The sequence below is a fragment of the Watersipora subatra genome, chromosome 4, assembly GCF_963576615.1.
Source record: "Watersipora subatra chromosome 4, tzWatSuba1.1, whole genome shotgun sequence".
NCBI classification, from domain to species: Eukaryota; Metazoa; Bryozoa; class Gymnolaemata; order Cheilostomatida; family Watersiporidae; genus Watersipora; species Watersipora subatra.
In genome coordinates, this window is record NC_088711.1 from 46,233,733 (window position 1) to 46,255,164 (window position 21,432).

At 33.3% G+C, this 21,432-nt stretch overlaps 1 protein-coding gene across 2 annotated transcripts in view; it reads right to left on the reverse strand.

Moving 5' to 3' along the window:
- Positions 1-611: 611 nt before the first annotated feature.
- LOC137394751 (solute carrier family 49 member 4-like) overlaps positions 612-21,432 on the reverse strand; it is an 82,694-nt gene continuing 61,873 nt past the window's right edge. Inside the window, exons 1-9 of one of the 2 annotated variants that reach the window (XM_068081514.1) lie at positions 17,928-18,017; positions 16,998-17,161; positions 15,912-15,977; positions 15,496-15,543; positions 15,206-15,335; positions 11,289-11,397; positions 6,091-6,295; positions 3,226-3,414; positions 612-939 (exon numbers count right to left, since the gene is read on the reverse strand). In XM_068081514.1, coding sequence (XP_067937615.1) covers positions 812-939; positions 3,226-3,414; positions 6,091-6,295; positions 11,289-11,397; positions 15,206-15,335; positions 15,496-15,543; positions 15,912-15,977; positions 16,998-17,161; positions 17,928-17,995 — 1,107 coding nt within the window. In that variant the 5' untranslated portion in view covers positions 17,996-18,017 and the 3' untranslated portion in view covers positions 612-811. Of the gene's footprint in view, positions 940-3,225; positions 3,415-6,090; positions 6,296-11,288; positions 11,398-15,205; positions 15,336-15,495; positions 15,544-15,911; positions 15,978-16,997; positions 17,162-17,927; positions 18,018-21,432 lie in introns of those variants that run through there. The other variant, XM_068081513.1, reaches the window with a different exon arrangement.

The window sequence follows — 21,432 nt, forward strand, 5'->3', positions numbered from 1 at the left end:
TGTTAGTGACTGCCAGCATTAGTGACTGCCAGTGTTAGCGACTGCCAGCGTTAGTGACTGCCAGTGTTAGCGCCTGCCAGTGTAAGTGACCGCCAGCGTTAGTGGCTACCAGTATTAGTGACTGCCAATGCTAGCGACTGTCAGTGTTATCGACTGACACCGTTAGTGATTGTCAGTGTTGGTGAACACCAGTGTTAGGGATTGCCAGCACTAGTAACTGCGAGCATTAGTGCAGAAAAAACAGGAGCTTATAAAACTTGCATCCTCTTTCCAGGAAGTTGGTTTAAGGTACATTTGTTCTAGCTTTAATACATTGTGTGTATATTTTTATGACTCTACCATCAAACCTAAGCACTGTCAAATCTACATATCTAGTTACATTCATCTAAAGTAAGTTTTAAATTTAGTTTTGTACTTGGTTCTATGTATTCTGTATGTTTGTTGCTATATGCATACAGATACAATCTATTGTCAATTATTGAACAAACATCACTTTTTATGATGCAAATTATATACAAGAGAGTAACTAGCTCAGCTGCATTTAGAATTTTGAAGAGATAAAGAATTACGAATTGAGATAGCAAAACATTTATTGTGTTTCCATCAGTCATTACTTGTAACCAGAGAAGTGCTAAACATCAATTGGTTGAGGTGAAGGTCAAAGGTTAAACACATATACATATAATATGGAGGCTTTATAATAAATGGCTTATCAAGTGTAATGAATGTAAAAAATCTTTGGCTTTAGCCATTACTCAAACTGGCTAGTACAGAGAATTGAAGCTTTTAACTTTTAATGTCCAGCTACACTTTACGACTTGCTTAGAGTATCAGGTCTGTCGTCCAAGTTGAGCCGACGGAAGTCGTCTTTGAGGAGAAAAAGCAGAGGCATTGCAATGATACTTCCAAAGAGGCATTGCCACGTCATCCATCCGGTGTCTGAAAAAGTTGAACTCATTGGTACATATTTTAATTTTTGCTGTAGTATAAGCTCTATCCTTCAGCCTGAAGCCACGGAGAGATATTGGAAAAGAGATTGCAACATACATAGTTTGAACTTGCAAAATTTAGCCTACCAGCTCAGACTGCTACTACTTCTACTAATCATTCAACTTTCAAAACACTTTCTCTCTCTGCTTTATCACATTTTAGGAAGCTGTTGGTTTCTTTGGTTTTGTCAAATTTGTAGTACCCTATTTCTGAGTCAACAATAACTCAGTGTTGAGCTCTTATGCTTGTTTTCCAAGGTTCCATTGAGACTTTGACTCTAATTCCATACACACTGGTTGAGCACTAAAGCAGAAAAAACCATTTCAGGACACCTTGCGCTCTGTGAAAAAGCAAAACCTGTCGTCAAACAATATTCTATTTCCTATTTTTCACTAGCTGTCACAAAAACCATATTCTAAAGAGACTATCCGCTAATATCTACTAATGCATAACATGAAAGTAGATTAGGCGTCACACTAAAATGCAAAACTACAAGTAAGTAATGCTGAGATCACTATGCATTTTACATCGGAATACCATAAGATTTCACTTGAGAACTTACAAAGTTTTCACAAAGTTGATTGAGTTCTAAAATTAATTTTAGATTTATTTCTTTCTGCCTTCAAGCAACAGAGTATTTGCAAATAATACTGAATTGTGTTGAATTGTGCACTATTATATATTATTGCATAAGCAATAAAATTTTGTTAATGTTAAGAGACAGCAGCAAGCAAAAGCCTTTAATTCATTAAATATATTCATAAGCTTAAGGGCTATAACCACATGCCCATAATTATTAGATATTTATATGCATAAGCTTAAGGGCTATAACCACATGCCCATAATTATTAGATATCTCTATCCATGTGCTTAAGGGCTATAACCACATGCCCATAATTATTAGATATTTATATACATAAGCTTAAGGGCTATAACCACATGCCCATAATTATCATGGCGGTAAAATTTCTTGTCACAATGATCTATTAGACGCTCCTATGCAAAAATCTTTAGACGAACAAACATGACACACAGTAATGCTTTGCCGAAAGCATTAGGTTTTTTTAGTAAACTAAGTATATGAGAATGACACAACTTTCAACTTACAATCAACCTGGTTTACTAACGATGAGCAAGCATACCAAACTACAAACATCTGCTTCACAAGTAAAACGCTTGCAGTTAAAATAACATTTTCTGCTTCATAACCATTTGAGCACAATGTGGCGATGCTACAAGTATTTAGTGTAAAGTAAATTTTCTATTTTTGGCAATGAGTGATTTTTCGAATTGTACCACCGAGTTCAAAATATTGTGTCACATAAAAAATGCAAGGAAGACAACTCGGCAATGCATGCAGGAGAACTTGCTAATGCAAACAAAGCAACTTGCCAAAACAAGCGAGATGACTTGCCAATTAACACTTTGGCTGGGGAAACAACCAAAATGTCGTTTATCGGTTGCGTGGGGAAACAACATTTATATCGCTTTCGGTAGACGTTTATAAAGCTGTTGCCTAGTAACGTTAAACAAAGGATATGAACATAGTAAGTTTAAGATATCATCAACAAGATATTTGTCAATTATTTACAACATAAAACGATTATCTGAGAGGCGTTGCTTTGTGCTAAAAGCTAAAGAAGTCGCGCCTCCTTAGAAAAGAATAAAAGTTGGAAAAACCAGTCAACATTGGCTCGACTTTCAAAATGGTAAAATAAAAGATTATTTGATCCTGTGATCGTTAGTGATTTCTTGTCTGATTGGAATAAAAATGATTTAGATGATAGAAGTGATGTAAACCTTTTTGACTTTTAATATACTTGGAATATACAAAGAAAAACGATCGTTATGGTAGCTCGCACGGCTACGTTATAGCGTTTGACTCTACCGAAAGAAATGCTTTCGAGCATTTCATACAGGGACAATTGCACATGGTTGTATTTTTGTTGTAGTAGAAGATATATAAATGCATGTTTATGTTCAAGAGATTTTGTTCATAGAAATAAATTTAAGATTTGAGTTATGCGTGTTCATAAAAAGCCAATTTTATTAAATTTTGAAAAATAAATTACACTACTTTCGGGTGTTTTTGCCGGGTTTTAACCCAGCCAAAGGATTAAAGATAGCACTAAAAATATTTCTGGCATTTTTGAATCATAATATCTTATAAACTTATTACATTAATATTTATATAATATATTAATATGAAACATTAATATATTGTCTAAAACTCACCATCAGCCAAGCTTGGCACCAACAAAAGGCAGTAGAAGACGATTCCTATCATGTAGTTGCCAATAAGTAGGATGGTGCACGTCAGCCCCTCGTACACAGGATATGCGTACTCACAGGCTAGCTCCGCACAGATGGGAAATATTGACTGTGTTGACACATCAATTCCAATAAGCAGAATATATAGCACAGCTGGAAGAACAAAAAAGAAATTTATTAACTCTCTGTTGCAAACTTGAATGATGATAAAGTAGAAATATAATACTCAAATGTGAGAACTAAGTGTTAAAAGAACACCACAAAAAACCTGTCTGATAAATTTTGTGAGTTGAATTATATTGTATATGTTAAATTAGAGAGCAGCAGCGGTCTAGGGGTTTAGAGTGCCTCACTTGCAAACAACAAGTCAACTGACGATTCAACCGACGAGTCAACCGACGAGTCAACCGACGAGTCAACCGACGAGTCTACTAAAGTTCAATTCTCACAAAAGGCCATCGTTGGTGGAAATAATGACACCCAAACTTAATTTGCTTTCTGCAGCCAGTCGTGTTTTCAATTTTTGAAAATACCTTGCCACTGGACTCGAACATGGCCAGCTAAGATCGCGGAGTCATTTTTTGTGCAGTAATGGCTCTGAAAATCACGTACAGTGTCGGTTTCATGAGAATATTAAATTTATTAGAACTGTAGTGGTTAGTGATTGGCTGCCTTTGCTAAATTCAAATTTAACTTATGTACTCTATACAATTGCAGCAAAACTATGATAGCTTTCTTTAATTTTAGCAAAATATAATTGAGCTAAGTAATTTTCACTGACAGTAAAAATGCTTGTTGATGCATTAGTTAAGGTTGGACCCAGAAATCTTTGTAAGTGGCAAAGTTTTTGAGGTGCAACAACCAAGCAATCTTTTGTATCAGACACATTAGGGATACATTAAAAATATATTATTGGATTCATTCACTGGCCATCAATAAAGTAATTACTGTATCAGTCATAAATCACTGCCATTTAGAGGATAACTCTAAGTTTATGGATTTGTCTAGAACTAAACGGATACTTGCTGCATACCCAGGTAATAATAGACTTTTTGATATTTTAGGAATTTATATTATTATTTTTGGTAATTTAAAAGCATCTCTTGTTAACTTTGATTTGTGCTGTGAAGGGAAAACGGCCTGGCATAATTCATATGCATAGCCGGTTTGAATTCAAATGCCATTAATTCAAAGTTGAAGATGAATGGCTGAAAGCTCTAAAGTTTCAACCTTAAGATTATGGCACTTTTATTAGTTTAACTAAATGATATGTACCATGAAACCTCTAGCTGAATGAAATGGCGCTCTATTTTTCAACCCTTTCTCCATAGTGCGGTCAATTGGAGGTAGCTTTTAAATAAAGGCTGGAGTTAAATTTTTCAAATGGCTCGTCAGAATTTCGAGAAAATAAGTTTAGCCCTTTTACGGGTGAAGCTAATGTTGCCCATATTTTGCTTTCTTTTTCTGATGGAGCGATTTAAACATTTTAGACGCAATAAATCTGCTAGCATAACTCCAATTTGTCAAAAATCTCTTAATAAATATGCATTGAGAAACCGAAAAATATCTCTACCAGTTGATATCTATTGCTTACAATTAGCATGCAATGATATTATAGCATGTGTACTGCTTTGCTATTTGCTGAAGCTTTCAATATTTATTTCTTTCTAAATTTGAAGATATTTCTCTTTTACATTTGTATTTAACAATGTTGAATAAAAGTTCATATCACTCATTAATATGTTTGCTATAGTTTGCAGCCAGAACTGGCTTTCTATGTGCAATAGAAGATGAGTTATGAGCGTTGATCCATTGTAAGCCATGTTAAGGCAACTGTGAATATACGATTAAATAATATGCTAAAAATGTGCAAACTTATAAGTTATAAAATGACAATCTATCAAATGCTACAAATATATATATTCATGAACGAGTGACATAAATGAACCATAACATGCAGAAACAAAATTAACGTTTTTAAAACAAGACACTTTGCATCGTCTACTTGAACAGCTCCGTTCTGATTGTTGCTTGCGATGGAATAAACATCCTTTGGTTGCCCAATAGCTTCCACAATGTCTTCTGACCTCAACTCTTTTTCTGCACCACTGAACTAGTTGATAATACAACCAAACAGATTTTTGGCAGCGTGATACTTTCAAACGTTGCATTTAGCAGAAATGCAAAACGTAAAAGTTTTGCTCACTAAATGTAACCTTAGTACCATTGTAAATGTAAACCGTTTTTTTATATACATTGTACATGTACTTCGGAGTATCAAGACTGCGTTAAACAAGGAACTACTACATACTAGCCTGAAACAGCTATCAATTATTTTCATGGTGTTGCTTTCAAAGTTTTAACAAAAAATAAAATAAGTTTTGTAGTTGGACGACGAAAAAATTAATTGTTATTGATGTAAATGATTTATTAGTAATACGATTTTGTGGAATTTTTTAATGAACAAATAATATGATGAGTTTGTAAAGATCAAATATTGTCCAAGTGGCAAGCAATATAGGTGCCGTTTACTTAGAAAGTAGTTCTCAAATTTTTAGCCTTTTCTCAGGGTGATGTTCAAATAGAGGGGGCGTTCAAATAGAGGTGGCGTTCAAATAAATGTTTTACTTTTATTTTCTTTGTTTTATCAGATAATTTATTGAAGGCAGAGGCCACCCTCAGTTTAAAACAGATTCTTAGTTTAGATTCAAGTGGAACGTATTGAAGCATTTCTTGCTATATGGGCACCTTTTAACAACAGTTATATATTTGCCATTTGTCTTTCTCTTGACCATCCCATAGAATGACTGTTATTTGTTAGCCACTTACGAACCAGGGCTCCTTCTGATAGAAGAATGTACTTCTCTTGAATGAGGGCCAGGATAAGGAACAGAGCTATTGATACAACTGTGAACCATTTCAGTATGAGCTTTGTCTTCCTTTTAAAATAATGATGATCAGCTAGTACGGCTACAATGAATACACCGATGGCAGCAGCTATCGTAGCCACTTTGCATATCCATGATGCTGTAGTCTGCAAAATTGGAAACCAGACAATAGCATAAAGAGTTGTCGAATAAGATTAATATTTAAGCATTAGTTATTAGTTTTGCTAAGAAAAAGTTTTTCTGCGCTTACAAATTTTTAGCTCAAAGTGTCCAACTTCTGAGCTAGTATCATATATTATAGTAAATTGAATTTCAACCAAGTTCCTTTCATGAATTTTGAAAAAAGGCTACAGTCCTGATACATTTCAATCAATAGCTCAAAGTTGCTAAAAATAATGCTTCAGTCATAAGACAGTAATTAGGATAAAACAATTTTTAAAATTTATCAGGAATGTTTTTATAAAAAACATTTAAGTTTTTGAATAGGCTTTTTTGGCCAAATTAAGTTGAAACAAACTAATTAAAACACGATTAGGTTGGCGAGTCTGGCGATAAAAGCGCATTCTTTAAAAAATTGAGTTATACAAGCAAACACCAGTTTTTACATTGTCATGTACATGTACATGTATACTAAGCTATTGTAATGGGTAGAAACTGGGCCATTTATAAAATTGTATATATACAGTATCACAAATTTGGCTTGGCTAGTTTTAATAAATTATACTGCGTGAGACGACACAGACATGACAGATTTTCAGGCAATTAATTTTAGTGTATACTAGCGGTTAAAACCTTGTCTTTGAATAAAATAAGTGTATAACACAGCAATGTCTGTTAGAGCTACGATTAATAGCTTATCATATATGTCGAGCATGTATGTATATGTCATATCATATATGACGGCCATATATATATATATAATTATATATATATATTACTGAAAAAAGTCTTTGCACAGAAACTTTATTTTTATTTAACATATAACAAAATTTACCATTCTAATTTTTAAACTTCACATCATGAGAAAAGTGTTTTCGTAGTTCAAATGAAGATAAAAAATAAAACAACTGTAAAGCTTTTCAAAATTGTTAAAAAATTGTTAAAACGACTGTAACTTTTATATTTCATATCATGAAAGAAGTGTTTTGTTGAAATAAATGAGGAGGAAAAGTAAAACTGTAAAGGTGTTTAAATGTAAAATCATTAGCAAGTAATGAATAAATATAGTTTGTTTTGCTACGATTACAACAAAAAGCTATTTGGTATACACTTACATAAATATGATTTTAGTTTGTTTCAGTGGTGGCATCATAAGGCAAAAATATTCTATAGAGAGGTATAGAAACCCTGAGTAATTGTCTAATGCAAACACCTGGTAAAAAATAATCAAAAAATCATCATTCTTAAAAAATAGTAACAAAGCAATATGATAACCTTGATAACTATAAGTACCTACAATAACTTTAGTGCATTTTGTGGTTATGATCTGCAAGAAAATGTAACATCATATTGTACTACACGCAAGATGTGGAGAGTTCTTACCTTTGAGGCAGACAGGTAACATAAATGCTGAATCTAACTTAAATAAATTTAGCTTACTAAACACATATTTAAAAAAAGTTCTAGTATGTATTTTAGTAAACTTCAAAATTTTAAGTAAAATTTTATCACTCATCTGTTTGCGAATCTGTTTTCACCACAATGGATAACGCTGAACTCGCCATGGCGAGCAACGTATATTTTTAATAACGTATATAATCAGCTCACACATTGCCAAATTATAATTTTGAGAGAAATTTGGTTAATATCAGATGGCGAGAAAGCAAATTTGCCCTAGTATGGTAAAGATGAAAAAGCATTTTTTTATAGAGTTGAGTGAAAAATATTTTGTAACAGGGGCATCGTAACCCGCAGGTGCAATGCATCAATTAATACGTCATTTAGCATTTGAAATTAGCAAACGGTTATACAGTAGCTACATTACATGCAGTAAGAAGAATAGAGCTGTAAGAGCCTTCGTAGACTCGTGGCTAGATAACAAGTGGGTTCAATCTTGGTGGGTTCAATCTTCATGAGTTCAAATCCAGCTTGACGCAAGTTTTTCATTCCAAGATTTTAATAGCTATAGCTGGACACACCGAAGTACAGAATAACAGGCACACAAACTTTGAGATTTATATACAACTAGCTGTACTACCCGGCATTGCCGGGTAGTACAGCTAGTCGTATACTTTTTCATAGACTTTTTTTACTACCCGGCAATGCTGGGTAGTAAAAAAAGTCTTTGAATAGGAAATTGGTTTGTATTTAACATATGACAACATTTGCCATTCTAACTTTCAAACTACATATCATAAAAAAAGTGTTTGGTGAAGTTGAAATAAATTAAGAGATAAAATACCAACAACTGTCAAGGTTTTCAAACTTTGTCAAATGGCTGTAACTTTTAAACTTCATATCATGAGGAAAATGTTTTAAGCAAATTAAACAAATTAAAAAATCAATATAACAACTATAAAAGAGTTTCAATGTAAATGTGAAATACTTAGCAAGTAATAGCTAAATTAAGTCTGTTTTGCTACAATTACCATAAAAGCCGATTTGGTAATGATGCAATTAATACAAACTGAGAAAGCAAAATAAAATTTCTGAATATGTTGAAGTAATAACAATTCGTGCATAGAAGTGTGTGTGTGTGTGTGCGTGCATGCGTGTGTGCGTGTGTGTGTGTATACAAAAAGGTTAATGTTCCAGCATAAGTTATCCATCAAAACTTTGAATACGACAATACTGGTACCTCTCAACACTGTTACAAATGTAAAAATGGGTTATCGAGCTGTTTTTGTCTGACCGAACAATGAGAGAATGTGGAGGCCATTCTTACGTAAGAAAATACAATTGTCCGCGTAAAAAGTATTGACCGACACTACGATTTAGCAATTGAACCTTTAAAAAACCGAACATAGAAATTCACAAAAATGCAAGAAAAGTATTGTGTTTCATAGAGCTAATAGAGTTCATATAGTTTCAAGTACTACTTCATTGTGAGTGTGAAAATGACAGAAGATGTAAACGTTATGTAGTATGGGCCATGTATCGCATGAGCTTTTGTGGTCTCGTGATTAGAGAATTGGATTGCAAAACGGGGATCACAATCTTCGTGAGTTCAAATCCAGTGTAATGTAAAATTTTAATTCATGAGTTTTAATAGCTGTAGCTGGACACACCTACACACCACCACTGAAAAATATTTATATATTGATATAAGATATATATATATATATACATTTTATATATTATGATGACATTGCTGTCATATATATGTCATATATATCAGCAATGTCATATACAGTGCACGCTACTAACACGCAAATAATTCGTTCCAGGAATGTTTACATTATAGGGACTTTACGTTATAAGAACAGCAAAATACATGTAAATTTCCTAATCCATTCCAATATCTTTCTAAATTCTCCCTTTGGGCTTACAAAAAGGAGAAAATTTCTACAATAAGTTGATAGGGAGCACATCTTTGACGTTTATTTACAACGATTTGCTTATTTTTTCTAAACAGCAACATGTACTCTGCAAAGTAAAACTACTAAAAATATATTTTATATGTTTTCAGCAAAAAAACAACAAAATATTTTACAAAAATGCGGTACAACCTGCTCGTCGCTTATCTGCATCCAGGGGTCAAGGTTAGAATAAAAAAGAACTTTCAGCGATATACCAACTCGTGACACACAGATTGATAGACCGATGCTGTAACACCTGTATCAATCGATTGCCTTACAATATTTATGAACAATTGCGCAGCTACTCTATTCTCTGTTTTGTCGACACATCTGATGGTCTATCACAACAAACTAGATAGTAGCAAAAGTAGCATATATAATAAGTATTATGGTATACGCATGTCGGTTTATCTTTTGCAATTGCAGTGTAATGAATGAATGTTCGAATCGATGATGTGAACTCACCCAATATGGCACTACATTATATGAATTTTTTTACGTAGTAGGAATCAAAAACTTTACATATAGTTTCTACATTATCTAGAATTCATTGCTATAATAGGTATACGTTATAGGAGCGTCTATTGTATATTTCTGGTATTCACAGGTAACTGGAGCTTCACTATGGTCAAATATGGATTTAAATCTATAAATCTTTTTGTTTCTCTAATATTAATAACAAACTGCTTGTGTAAGTAATAACTCCCTAAAGCTGCTGTGAATTTGATGTAAAGCGTTATTAAATTTTATATGCATTTCAAAAAATAATCTTTACAAAACTGTTCACCAAAATGATAAATAGTTTATTAAAAATTATTTTAGCAATTTCCAAAAATCTACTGGTGAGACTGCGAGTCATAGGTTGGCTAACATTAGCTGACAGGAGCTCCCAGAGCAGTGTGAGAATGCTGTTGTTACATAGTGACTACTGCAAATTCCCTTTTGCTGTCAATTCCAAAAAGAGCAACATTTTGTGAACAGATATTTTGCCTTCTCTGTTCTTGACTTTTAAATTCTCAACGTGTGGTTCTGTTTCCTTGTAAATGTTCATAATCCTTGCCATATTTAATATAACTATTAACATTTTTTACGATGACGGAATAAATTTTTGTAAGCCACAAAATAATTCATCAAGTTAAAACACATACCTTTTAAACATTTGGGTGTTTGCTATAAACTAGAGTCATTGTTTCATTTTAGTTTTTAGTCACAGCAACTAGGGGAATAATTAATCACCACTTCTTTTATTGATATAAAATTAGAACAGTTGCTTCAATGTTGTACCTCCTAAAAATTTATTCTAAAATATATTTTCAAACAAACAAATTAAACCCAAATGTTACATCAGTTTATTTTTGCAAAATTTGTAATTTTTAATGTGATTTCACTAAAATCTAACATAATATAAAACAGGCCTAATATAGAAGTAAAGTTTTATTGTTACAATTTTATTTTTAATAAACCGTGGAGCTCCTCACATGTTTCTTAAATATACAATATTGAAACTGATGAAGAGCCAACGTTTCATTTTACCATCAAAGATTTTCATAATATTGCATACTACTATAGCTATATAGATTTACTCTCCGGAGCACAAGGCATAATCTTGGAATTGTCTTACCTCATCCAGCCCAAGGCCTCTGAAATGCACTGCAATAAGAGGAAACCAAGCACAGACTGTTGCATCTTTGAGATTGAAGAGAACAAACAGGATCCAGTACTGGTAGTTGCTACAAGTTAGACAGAATCATTACACGCTGATTACAGTTAATACTCTTTCACATAAATAATGCAAATTCTTCAAGAAAATCCAGCAAAAATATGTGTACTCAGTATGGTTTTTGTGCATAAATCAAACCATGGAAAAATTTACTTGCACGCATGTTTATGTTGTAAATCACTGTATAACTAACTTATACAGTCCACTTTAACCTCTATATCAGAATAAGGTGGTACACAAGGTTTTTTTTATCAACGTCTTAAGTAATATATATTATCTTAGCAACTATTTTTGTGTAAACCCATGTTTTATTTTGTTGAAATTTTTTGAACCAATCATAGAAGCCAACCAATTCCATAAAACTTGTTGAAAATATTTTTGCTCATTTCCTTTTTGACTTTTTGATTGATTGCTTAGTATTAACACAGCATTAAAACAAAACCCAACTCACTTTTTATGATATTTCATGATACCATAACAAAATTTATAAAAATCTTAAACAGGTTTGTATACAGCTCACTCACCAGCAAATTGCAATCATTTTAAATTTCATCATTTCAGTTATATGAAGAAACTAATTTTGTAAGTACGTATTCAAACTGATTGCTTACGTTATTCAAACATGTGTTTACGAGCAGTATAGTCAACCAGAATAAAAAATTTTGTCTGAATGAATGAACAAAAATGAACCAGAATGAACATTTCTGTCTGATAGCCAACCAAAATAAACATTTCTGTCTGATAGCCAATCAGAATAAAGATTTCTGTTTGATAGCCAATCAGAATAAACCTTTCCGTTGAATAGCCAATTATAATAAGCGTTTTTGTTCGATTATCATCAATTCCTGAAAGCATTTAACATTTGTGAATAGCAAGAATTTATTTATGTAAAAAGAAAACAATCAATTAAAAGTTTTGTGGGTTATGCAACATGTTTGGAAGCCATTAGTTGGCTCATTGAAGTTTGATATATGTACATGTAACTATGGCATCTGTAATTATAAATAACAAAATTGGTTAGGCTTGGTTAGGTTGTTTGTTACGCTGGATTAAGCAGCAATTGGTACAAAAATAACTACTTTCTTAGCACACATTTCAAATTTTAGAAGACGAAAACTTTCCTTTCTCTAAAACTTTATGTAAAATTCTTATATCAGAGTTGTTAATGGTGAACACATTAAAATAGTGGCGGACATTCCGTAAGACACAAGGGCTGACTGAAAACCAGAGTTGTTTCAGTGCTAGTAACCAGTTAGTGTCTGGTGGCTAATAACTTGTGGTTACATTAATTATCACAAACAACCTCTGTGACCTGACATTTAATTAATAACTAGCATTTAAATACGTTATTGTGTCAAAAAAATTAATAAAAATTAAGATTAATAAAAGGCTAAAACATCAGCTAAAATTTGATGTCATTTTTGTCTTTGTAGACTAACCCTGTCCAGCGATATAAGCGTTTGAATGAGGTCATTTTTTAAAATGCTCAGATTCGAGCCGGGTGCTTCATTTGTGAGGTATATAGTGATACATATAAAAAGAGTCCACGAGCAATAAATATAAGATCTCTTCTTTAGCCAATCATCACAAAATTTTTATATAGGTCATAATAAATGCTCTTGCTAGTAAAACGTGTTGTCTGTGATCTCGAGGTAAGGAATTTCACTCAATTACTAGATCGCGCATAGACATCGTTAATTTACTGAATTACTAAATCGGCAGGCATGTTTTATTGACACATAACATAATCTTAACAATGCTTCGAGCTCCTGCAAAAGTGACTCAGATTTTTCTGAGCATCAGGTGATTAAAGCTTGGGGCAGACAGCTTATGGTTAGAGCTGACAGGTGTCAGCAGTGTTATGCTGCAGAGGAAAACAGGAGAATGAAGGTAAATTTATATTCAACTTTGAGTCGCCTATATATATACTGTTGTGTTTACATTAAGATTATATTTTCTCATTTGAGACTATAATGTAAATTCATGTGCGTGTGTGCATGGGTGCGTGTGTGCGCGTGTGTGCGTGGGTGCGAGTGTGCGCGTGTGTGCGTGTGTGCGTGCGTGTGTGCGTGTGTGTGATACAGATGCACAGTGAGTTCTTGCTACAAATTAAATGATGTTGATTGTTAAACTGACAGCTTCTTAATTTATCTATAGCATCTAGCAATATAATGGCTTAGATTGATACACAAGTGTTAAATATACTAAAGGCAATAATTTGAGTACTCGTGAATACATTTACTTATTAATAAAATTATAAATTTTTGCTATCACCAATCATCGTTTCACAACTTTTTTATCTTTTCACCTAGTTATAATATTTGCTTCAATTTTTCTTTGGCAGTTTTAGCTGGTAAATTAGATTTATGATGAGAATTTATGTTCATTTCTCACTCGTAGAAAGCGAAGAAAATCAATTGATCAATCTTCATCTTTAGCTCCCAGAAACAAAGCTTCAAATTGTTTGCTTGGCGTACTTATACTTTTGTTAAACAATTGTTAATCTTAGAATTTTACGCTCCTCAATCTTTTTTACTCCCAAAATGAAAGATTTTACCAGATACACGTTAGAACGACACATTTATGAATGATATATATTTATTACATTTTTTTATGAATTACAGGATGTTTATGCAATGTCACCATAGTGTTTGGCCGGTATATAATTTTGTGCCGGATAGGATATTCGTGCACTTTATTATCGGTTTTTCCGGTGTCGGTATCCTCGATATTTACCATCTTCGGTATCCTTTGCCAACTAAGAAAGTTTGGTATTGTCGGTATTGTAGTTCGATAAATGGTTTTCAGTGTGTGTGTAACTTCAGCTTACCTACTGCCCATTTTTATATAACGCTGGTGGGGTATAAATCAAATATAAAACGTATAAATATATCAAGCGTATCAAATATCAAACGGGGGTTTTATCAAATATAAAACGCAATATACGTTTATACGTTTTATATTTGATAAAATATAAAATGTATATTACATTTTATCAATGTAAGGTGTAATATAATACTAGATACTTATAGGTAAGCGTAGTAATGTTCATTGAAAAAAGAGTTATTATAATATAATTCGTATGCGCTGTATTTTCAAAAGGTCTGAGAAAATAGTTGTGATTGCCAAGTGCGCTGAGCAACTCTTTTTGATTAGCGTGTTCCTCAAAGACGCGTTTTTGCATCTTTAAACATCAATTGACGAGCGGCTTTTCTTTTTCATTTTTCTCATTTCTTTCTTATTCCGTTACATAGCGATTGTGGGCGAGACGTCAAATGAGCTTTTCATAAGCAGCTCATGGTGCAGGAGATTCTCCCGCGAACACGTCGCTGGTAATGGTGTGGCCTGTCAAATACGAATTTTTTCTAAATAACCAATTACCGATAGGCTTTCACGGATAAATACCGATCATATCAAACCGGCCGTGGATAGCTAGCTGTCACCGAAAATGATTGGTTTTCCGGATACCAATAATCACTCGGTGTCGGTAAAAGCGGATAACTCCTTATCGGCTCAACACTATGTCACCAGTGGAACAGTTTTGGCAGTGTGGAAACTGCCATACACGGAAAAGAAAGACATGAATGTGTGCTGCACAAATCATGATATGTTTTGTTTGAGTTTGCTGCAGTCGATTAATTTGTCCTACTACACGAGCTGAAATTATGTGAGTGGTCACGATTTGGATAGATGTTTTTACATGATATTTTCTGTATGATATAACATGGAACCTCTTTCTGTTTGTCATAACATAACACTTACTTCTTGTACACTATAACACAACACTCATTTCTTATATGTTATAACATAACACCCACTTTTTCAGCTTCCTCAGTCCAACTATAAAATCTTCACGCTTCACGGTTTGAGCGATACTCGGGGGAGTCGGAGGAGCAGCAGGAAAGTGTGCGATGGTGAGTATGAGACCAAGTACAGAGGCTCCGAGTACTGAAACAAGTAAAAAGAATGATTGGTGCCTAACCATCCACTAAGCAGTTAATTGACTTCATTGAGACAAGATAAAACCAAATTAAATATTTGATATTTCAGCAAGTACTAGCAGGTTAATGTAACAATGAAGAGAAACTGTAAGTGTAGTGGCACTTACCGAAATATCCAACATTTTGTATTCCATCCACTATTTCATCGATATAAGCTAAAAAATAATTCTAGTTTATAAAAAGCGCATATAATACATTTCCATGTAGTTTTATGATTTGAAACCAAAATTTTAACTCTTATAATGAATCTCAACCCGAAAGAAAGCACTGACCCAACAGAAGGAAAACTAATGTAGAGTGAACGGTCGGATTTTCTGGTGTCTGATTTTTCTGAGTTTCTGATTTTAGGAAACTCTATGACCTACAATAACCACTGAACTATTAAAAAGTTATGCGCTAAAGCAACCAACATTTCAAAATAATTGAAGTCTCAACAAATCTTTGATTGAAGTGAAACTATTAGTTCAAAAATTGCAACACCACATCAGAGAGTTAGAATATATATGTATGCTGCTGAACTTACTATCGGTTAAGTTATCCCTAAAGAGGACAGCTTCAGATGTTATCCTACATCCTATGATTAATGGACCTGCAAACAGAACATAAACAACTATTTTATGAAAATGTGCCAACGCCTTCACAACAAATAAAATACTAAAAGGTAAGTGATATTATAGCTGTGATTGTTAGTGTCATCTAGAATTCTAAAGTGTGAGAATATGAAAAATTGTAAACAATTGGCTACCGAACTATGGCTAATAGAAGTTAGGATGATCTGTAAAACATTGTAGTAACTTTAAGGTACGTTGACAATTGTAGCGCGCACACAAAGTAAGAAAACACTTCAATTATAAATTGCATAATGAGATTAAAGTCAACCTTATTATTTACATCAAAGAGAGAACGACTCTCTCTCTCATAAGACAGTCATTCTATGTAGGTAACAGTTGATTGAGGCTTCAGAAATAAAGTCATGCTAACGTTTAATTATCTCTAAGAGACAATTATAAGCTACATATACATAGTACAATTGGCAGATTCTTGAACAATCCTAGCTCTTTTATGTCTAGCAATTTGTCATTATATTACACTCTGTATCTTATAATCTCTTTTAAAAATACTGTTTAAACTTATTCCATGATGTTAAAAGGTTATAAGCATATTGCTCTTATCTTTTTAATACTCCTTTTTTGTCCATGCAATAGCGAGTAAAATGAATTGGACGCCTTCGTTGGAAAACTAAAATGCTCCCTTACAACATTATTACTCATAACAAAGTCTGTCCATAAGCTTTGGAGACTGTAAAGCAATTGTTTTCTGACCTTTTAACAGTAATTTATCAAACTTACTAACCTGAATAAATGGAACTACATCAATATTTTATATTTCACTATTTAGTTACACAATCCTAGTGTTTTAAAATACAACATGAAAATACTTTTAAACCTAAATTTGATTAAAATTCAGACACAATACAATAACACTACGACTACTCTTGACATAATTGGCCTGTTTGTGTTTTAGCTTTGCTTACGATGCGGAAAGATGAATTTGTTAAATGTTGGTTGTATAGTTACTTAGCAATGTAGAAGCATTAACAGTCACTTACCTGCTGTGTATGCAACCACTGAGCCTACTGAAATGCTGAGGATGCAAATTGATGTAGCAGTGGTTCGTTGATATACAGGAAACCATGTTACAGAGAATAGTGATGGTACAACCATAGTAATGCAAGGAGGGATACCATTTATGAATGATCCGACTGCAAACACCCTGCAAGTAGCAACATATCTGTTGGTATCAAAATCCTAGTTTCTTATATTCCTTTCTGACTATCCATTCGGCAATGCTGCTTTTTGCCCTTATTCGATTTGCAACAATTCTGCTGCGCTGAAAATGGTAAAAACTTGACCTGGGTATAGTGACGGATATGTTCTCAACTATATACTCAAGTCTCAAAGCCGCTATCTGCCAGCTATACTCTATCCATTTTTAGTTAGGGAACGAGTATTCGCTAATATTCGCTAATCTCCAATTGGCTTTGTTTGCTGTTTATTATTTATCAACTCTCATTGTTTACACTATTATTCTCCAGCTTGCTCTGCCTATATTCTTTTCAGCTGGTTTCATCTCTATCCTAATAAACCTGCTCTTTTTTGTAGTAAGTTAATTTTATAAACATGTATTTACATGATTTTGATTTTTGTATTCCTTTTCGCTTTTTGTATTTTTCTATCAAATAAATTATATGAAATTTTTTTTTAAACCAAACAAATTTAAATTATTTTTTTATTGTTCTTCCCTCTTTGAATTTTTTCTTGGCATGCCTTCAGTGCAGAATGTAACTCATGCAATTCTTTCATGTCCCACAAGCGTAAAAATAATTTTTAATCATTATTCAATTTTTAGTTTCAATATTTTGCCGACCAGCTCTCATTGTAATCACCTTGTTTTATTTATTCCTTTTTATGATTTTGTTTCTTTTTTTTCTCTATCATTACACATTTGTAAGAAAATCAGTGCGTTTTTTAATACTCACCAAAGAATCTCTGTAAAGAGTGAGATATTCCACAAGATGCACGCTACCACTAGCGCAGAATAGGCCATCAGAACTCCCACTCGTATACCTGTAATTACACTGACTCTAAAAACAATCTGTACAGATGCTGACTTGCTATTGCTGACTTTGGTGTTTATGCTTAAAATAAACAACAATAATAGTGGTAAGTATTGGATTAATCAACATCGTCGGCTATAGTTAAATCTAGTGCGGCTAGCAATAGATTCAACCCTTCCCATGCGCACATCGCGCGTTTCGGTTTCTATTTAGCTTACACCTACGAGTCGATCATGCTAAGCTATAAATTTCTTGCTGCGTTCAGATGTATTCACAAATAATCATCGATTTGGAGGCCTTTGATGAAACAACAACTTGTGATAAGTAATGAGTTTTTTACAAAACCATTTACTAAGTTAATAATTGATTTTTACTTGGTTCTTCGGTAAAACGCAATATATATTTTTTCCATCACTACTTTGTTTCAGTGTGAGAGAGATTTTTCATCATACACGGAGGCACAATGACTGCAAGGGTGGTAGATGTCATTCCTAGAAGATCACCAATCATTCAGGGAGGTCTTGAAATTGAGGTAGAAGTGACCGCAGCTGCTAACGAGGACAATATATCTGTTTTAAAAAAGGAACAAAGACGCTTTTACGAGTACAAATTTTTTTGTCAACTGGCAGAACTTTGCAATCATGAGTCACGAGGAGAATTCTGATGACAACTCCCTTACCAGCCATGTAGTAGCGAGAGAATCGCTTTTAACATCTATCCAATACAGTGACAGCGATATAGAGCTGCTATCACCAAAATAACTAGTCAGAAAGCACCATTACACGCTAGTATTTACTTATCAAGTGTATCAGTTTAATTTTATTGCCAGGCAACCGCCAAATGGACTAGACTGTTTTCATTTACTCCATTCATCATTTGTGAAATTTTAATTGTATTTGAAATATTTTATTTGTACACTCAAGTTTGTAATAAATTATAATATATCTATACATAAAATAGAATGTATAATATAATCATGTTTGCTGCAGCGATATCAAGGAGTAACTGCTGTTGATGAAGGGGTCTAGGTTGACTGGTTGCTTCTCCGCCAATATTCCTGCCTTGGTGAATATTACTACTTGTCTCTAGTTTTCGTAATCAGAATAGGCTCTGTTTCATTCTCAATCTGCAGTAAACACAAAAAGAAAAAAATATTAATAAGTGTAAAGGAAGTACAACAACAATAGCTGAAGTATTTAATGAAAGCGATCAGTTTTAAACAAAAAAATTAACTAACGCAGTTAATTATGGAAAAATGTATCTGCATTGCAAATAAAATACATACCATATTGTCCAGATTAGATTCATTATCGTCCTCAACTTCGGTATTAGAGGTTGAAGGAGTTGAATTCAATGTAAAAAGACTGTGGGAGAGATTTTTGCGATGACGACGCTATGCCAAATAATTTGTGAAAACCTTGAATAATTTTGTAAGGAAGTTTGATGCATTGGCAACGGGGTTAACTCGGAGCCCCGGCGATGATTTTACAAAAGTTTTGGAACTCGGCTAATCTCATAACTCATGCGTTTTCTTTCCAAACTAAAGTGTTTCTTTTTTACATAAAATTGCAACTGCTGTACCGCAACGGATTTAAAAATTATGTTCTCTTTGCTGCTGTCACACCTTCTTCATCAGTTGTAAATCAAAATATTATACGAATAATCAAATATTACTATCTGAAATTGCATTTCTTACCACATTTCTTACGAACCTTTAGTTTCCACAATGTACATGACTGGAAGAGATAGAATTAGAAACGTGACACTGGTGGCAGCATTGGCCATTCCAATAGCCGAGACATCCCATCCATGCGCTATGAGAAGAGCGTTGCTTAGAGGCGGCCATATTGCCCAACAAAGGCTCTGAGTGGCTATGCAGAAAGAAAAAATAAATAAAGTCCACCATCGTACAGGATAGACCTGGGGCTGTAGCCTTTCGATAGGAGAATCATCACTACAAGGGGATTCATCGCTGGAATATAGTTTGAGCTTGTCTTGTGCAGAGTCTAGCAGCGCTTCCTTTTCTGTATCATTAAAACTCATGCTAAAATAGGTGTGCATATTTTACTAAGGCTATGATAGAAAAACTTGACTGTTTAAGAAAATCAAATACATGCATGGTTAGCAAAACGAGCAAGTAAAATGGCATGCTATAAAAGTTACATACAATATGGTTAGATTAAACCTATCTTTAGTGTACCTTTATTCCAATGCAATGAAAAACTTTTCTGTTTACAGAGCTAAACCAACTATTTGTCAGAACTCAACTGGAAGTTTATTAAAATAACTGTGTATGAGATGTGTAACAGATTTCCCTGGTTTTTTGGCAAATGCACATTTCTCAGTTATTTCTACCTGCAAGTAATACCTGCAATTGTTTGACCTTATTTGTCATTAATATTAAAATGAGTCTTCTAGACTGCAGTTCTTCGCTGTCTTTCTGGTTTTGTAGGATATTTTAGCAATTAGCCTCTAAAATAAAAAAACCATGTGTAAACTAACCAGCCTTTTAAGAGAATTATGGGTATGCACATAAGTTGAGTCATCAGGTGTTTAAAAAGTCACTCACATCAAAACTTAAAATAGTTTTTCAGAAGTTACAGATATTTTTCTATTGTTTGAGATTTTGCTTGTTGTTTTAGGTGACCTGACAAAATAACATGCCTCTCAAAACTTGATTGCAGTTAATATGCTCAGTAGAAAATAACATGCCTCTCAAAACTTGATTGCAGTTAATATGCTCAGTAGAAAATAACATGCCTCTCAAAACTTGATTGCAGTTAATATGCTCAGTAGAAAATAACATGCCTCTCAAAACTTGACAGCAGTTATATGCTCAGTAGAAAATAACATGCCTCTCAAAACTTGATTGCAGTTAATATGCTCAGTAGAAAATAACATGCCTCTCAAAACTTGATTGCAATTAATATGCTCAGTAGAAAATAACATGCCTCTCAAAACTTGATTGCAGTTAATATGCTCAGTAGAAAATAACACGCCTCTCAAAACTTGATTGCAGTTAATACGCTCAGTAGAAAATAACATGCCTCTTAAAACTTGATTGCAGTTAATATGCTCAGTAGAAAATAACATGCCTCTTAAAACTTGATTGCAGTTAATATGCTCAGTAGAAAATAACATGCTTCTCCTAACTTGCAGTTAATATGCTCAGTAGAAAATAACATGCCTCTCAAAACTTGATTGCAGTTAATATGCTCAGTAGAAAATAACATGCTTCTCCTAACTTGATTGCAGTTAATATGCTCAGTAGAAAATAACATGCCTATCAAAACTTGATTGCAATTAATATGCTCAGTAGAAAATAACATGCCTCTCAAAACTTGATTGCAGTTAACATGCTCAGTAGAAAATGACCTTACCAAGTTAAAAATAATTTTGTTAAAATTTTCCTATTGTTTCCCTCTAA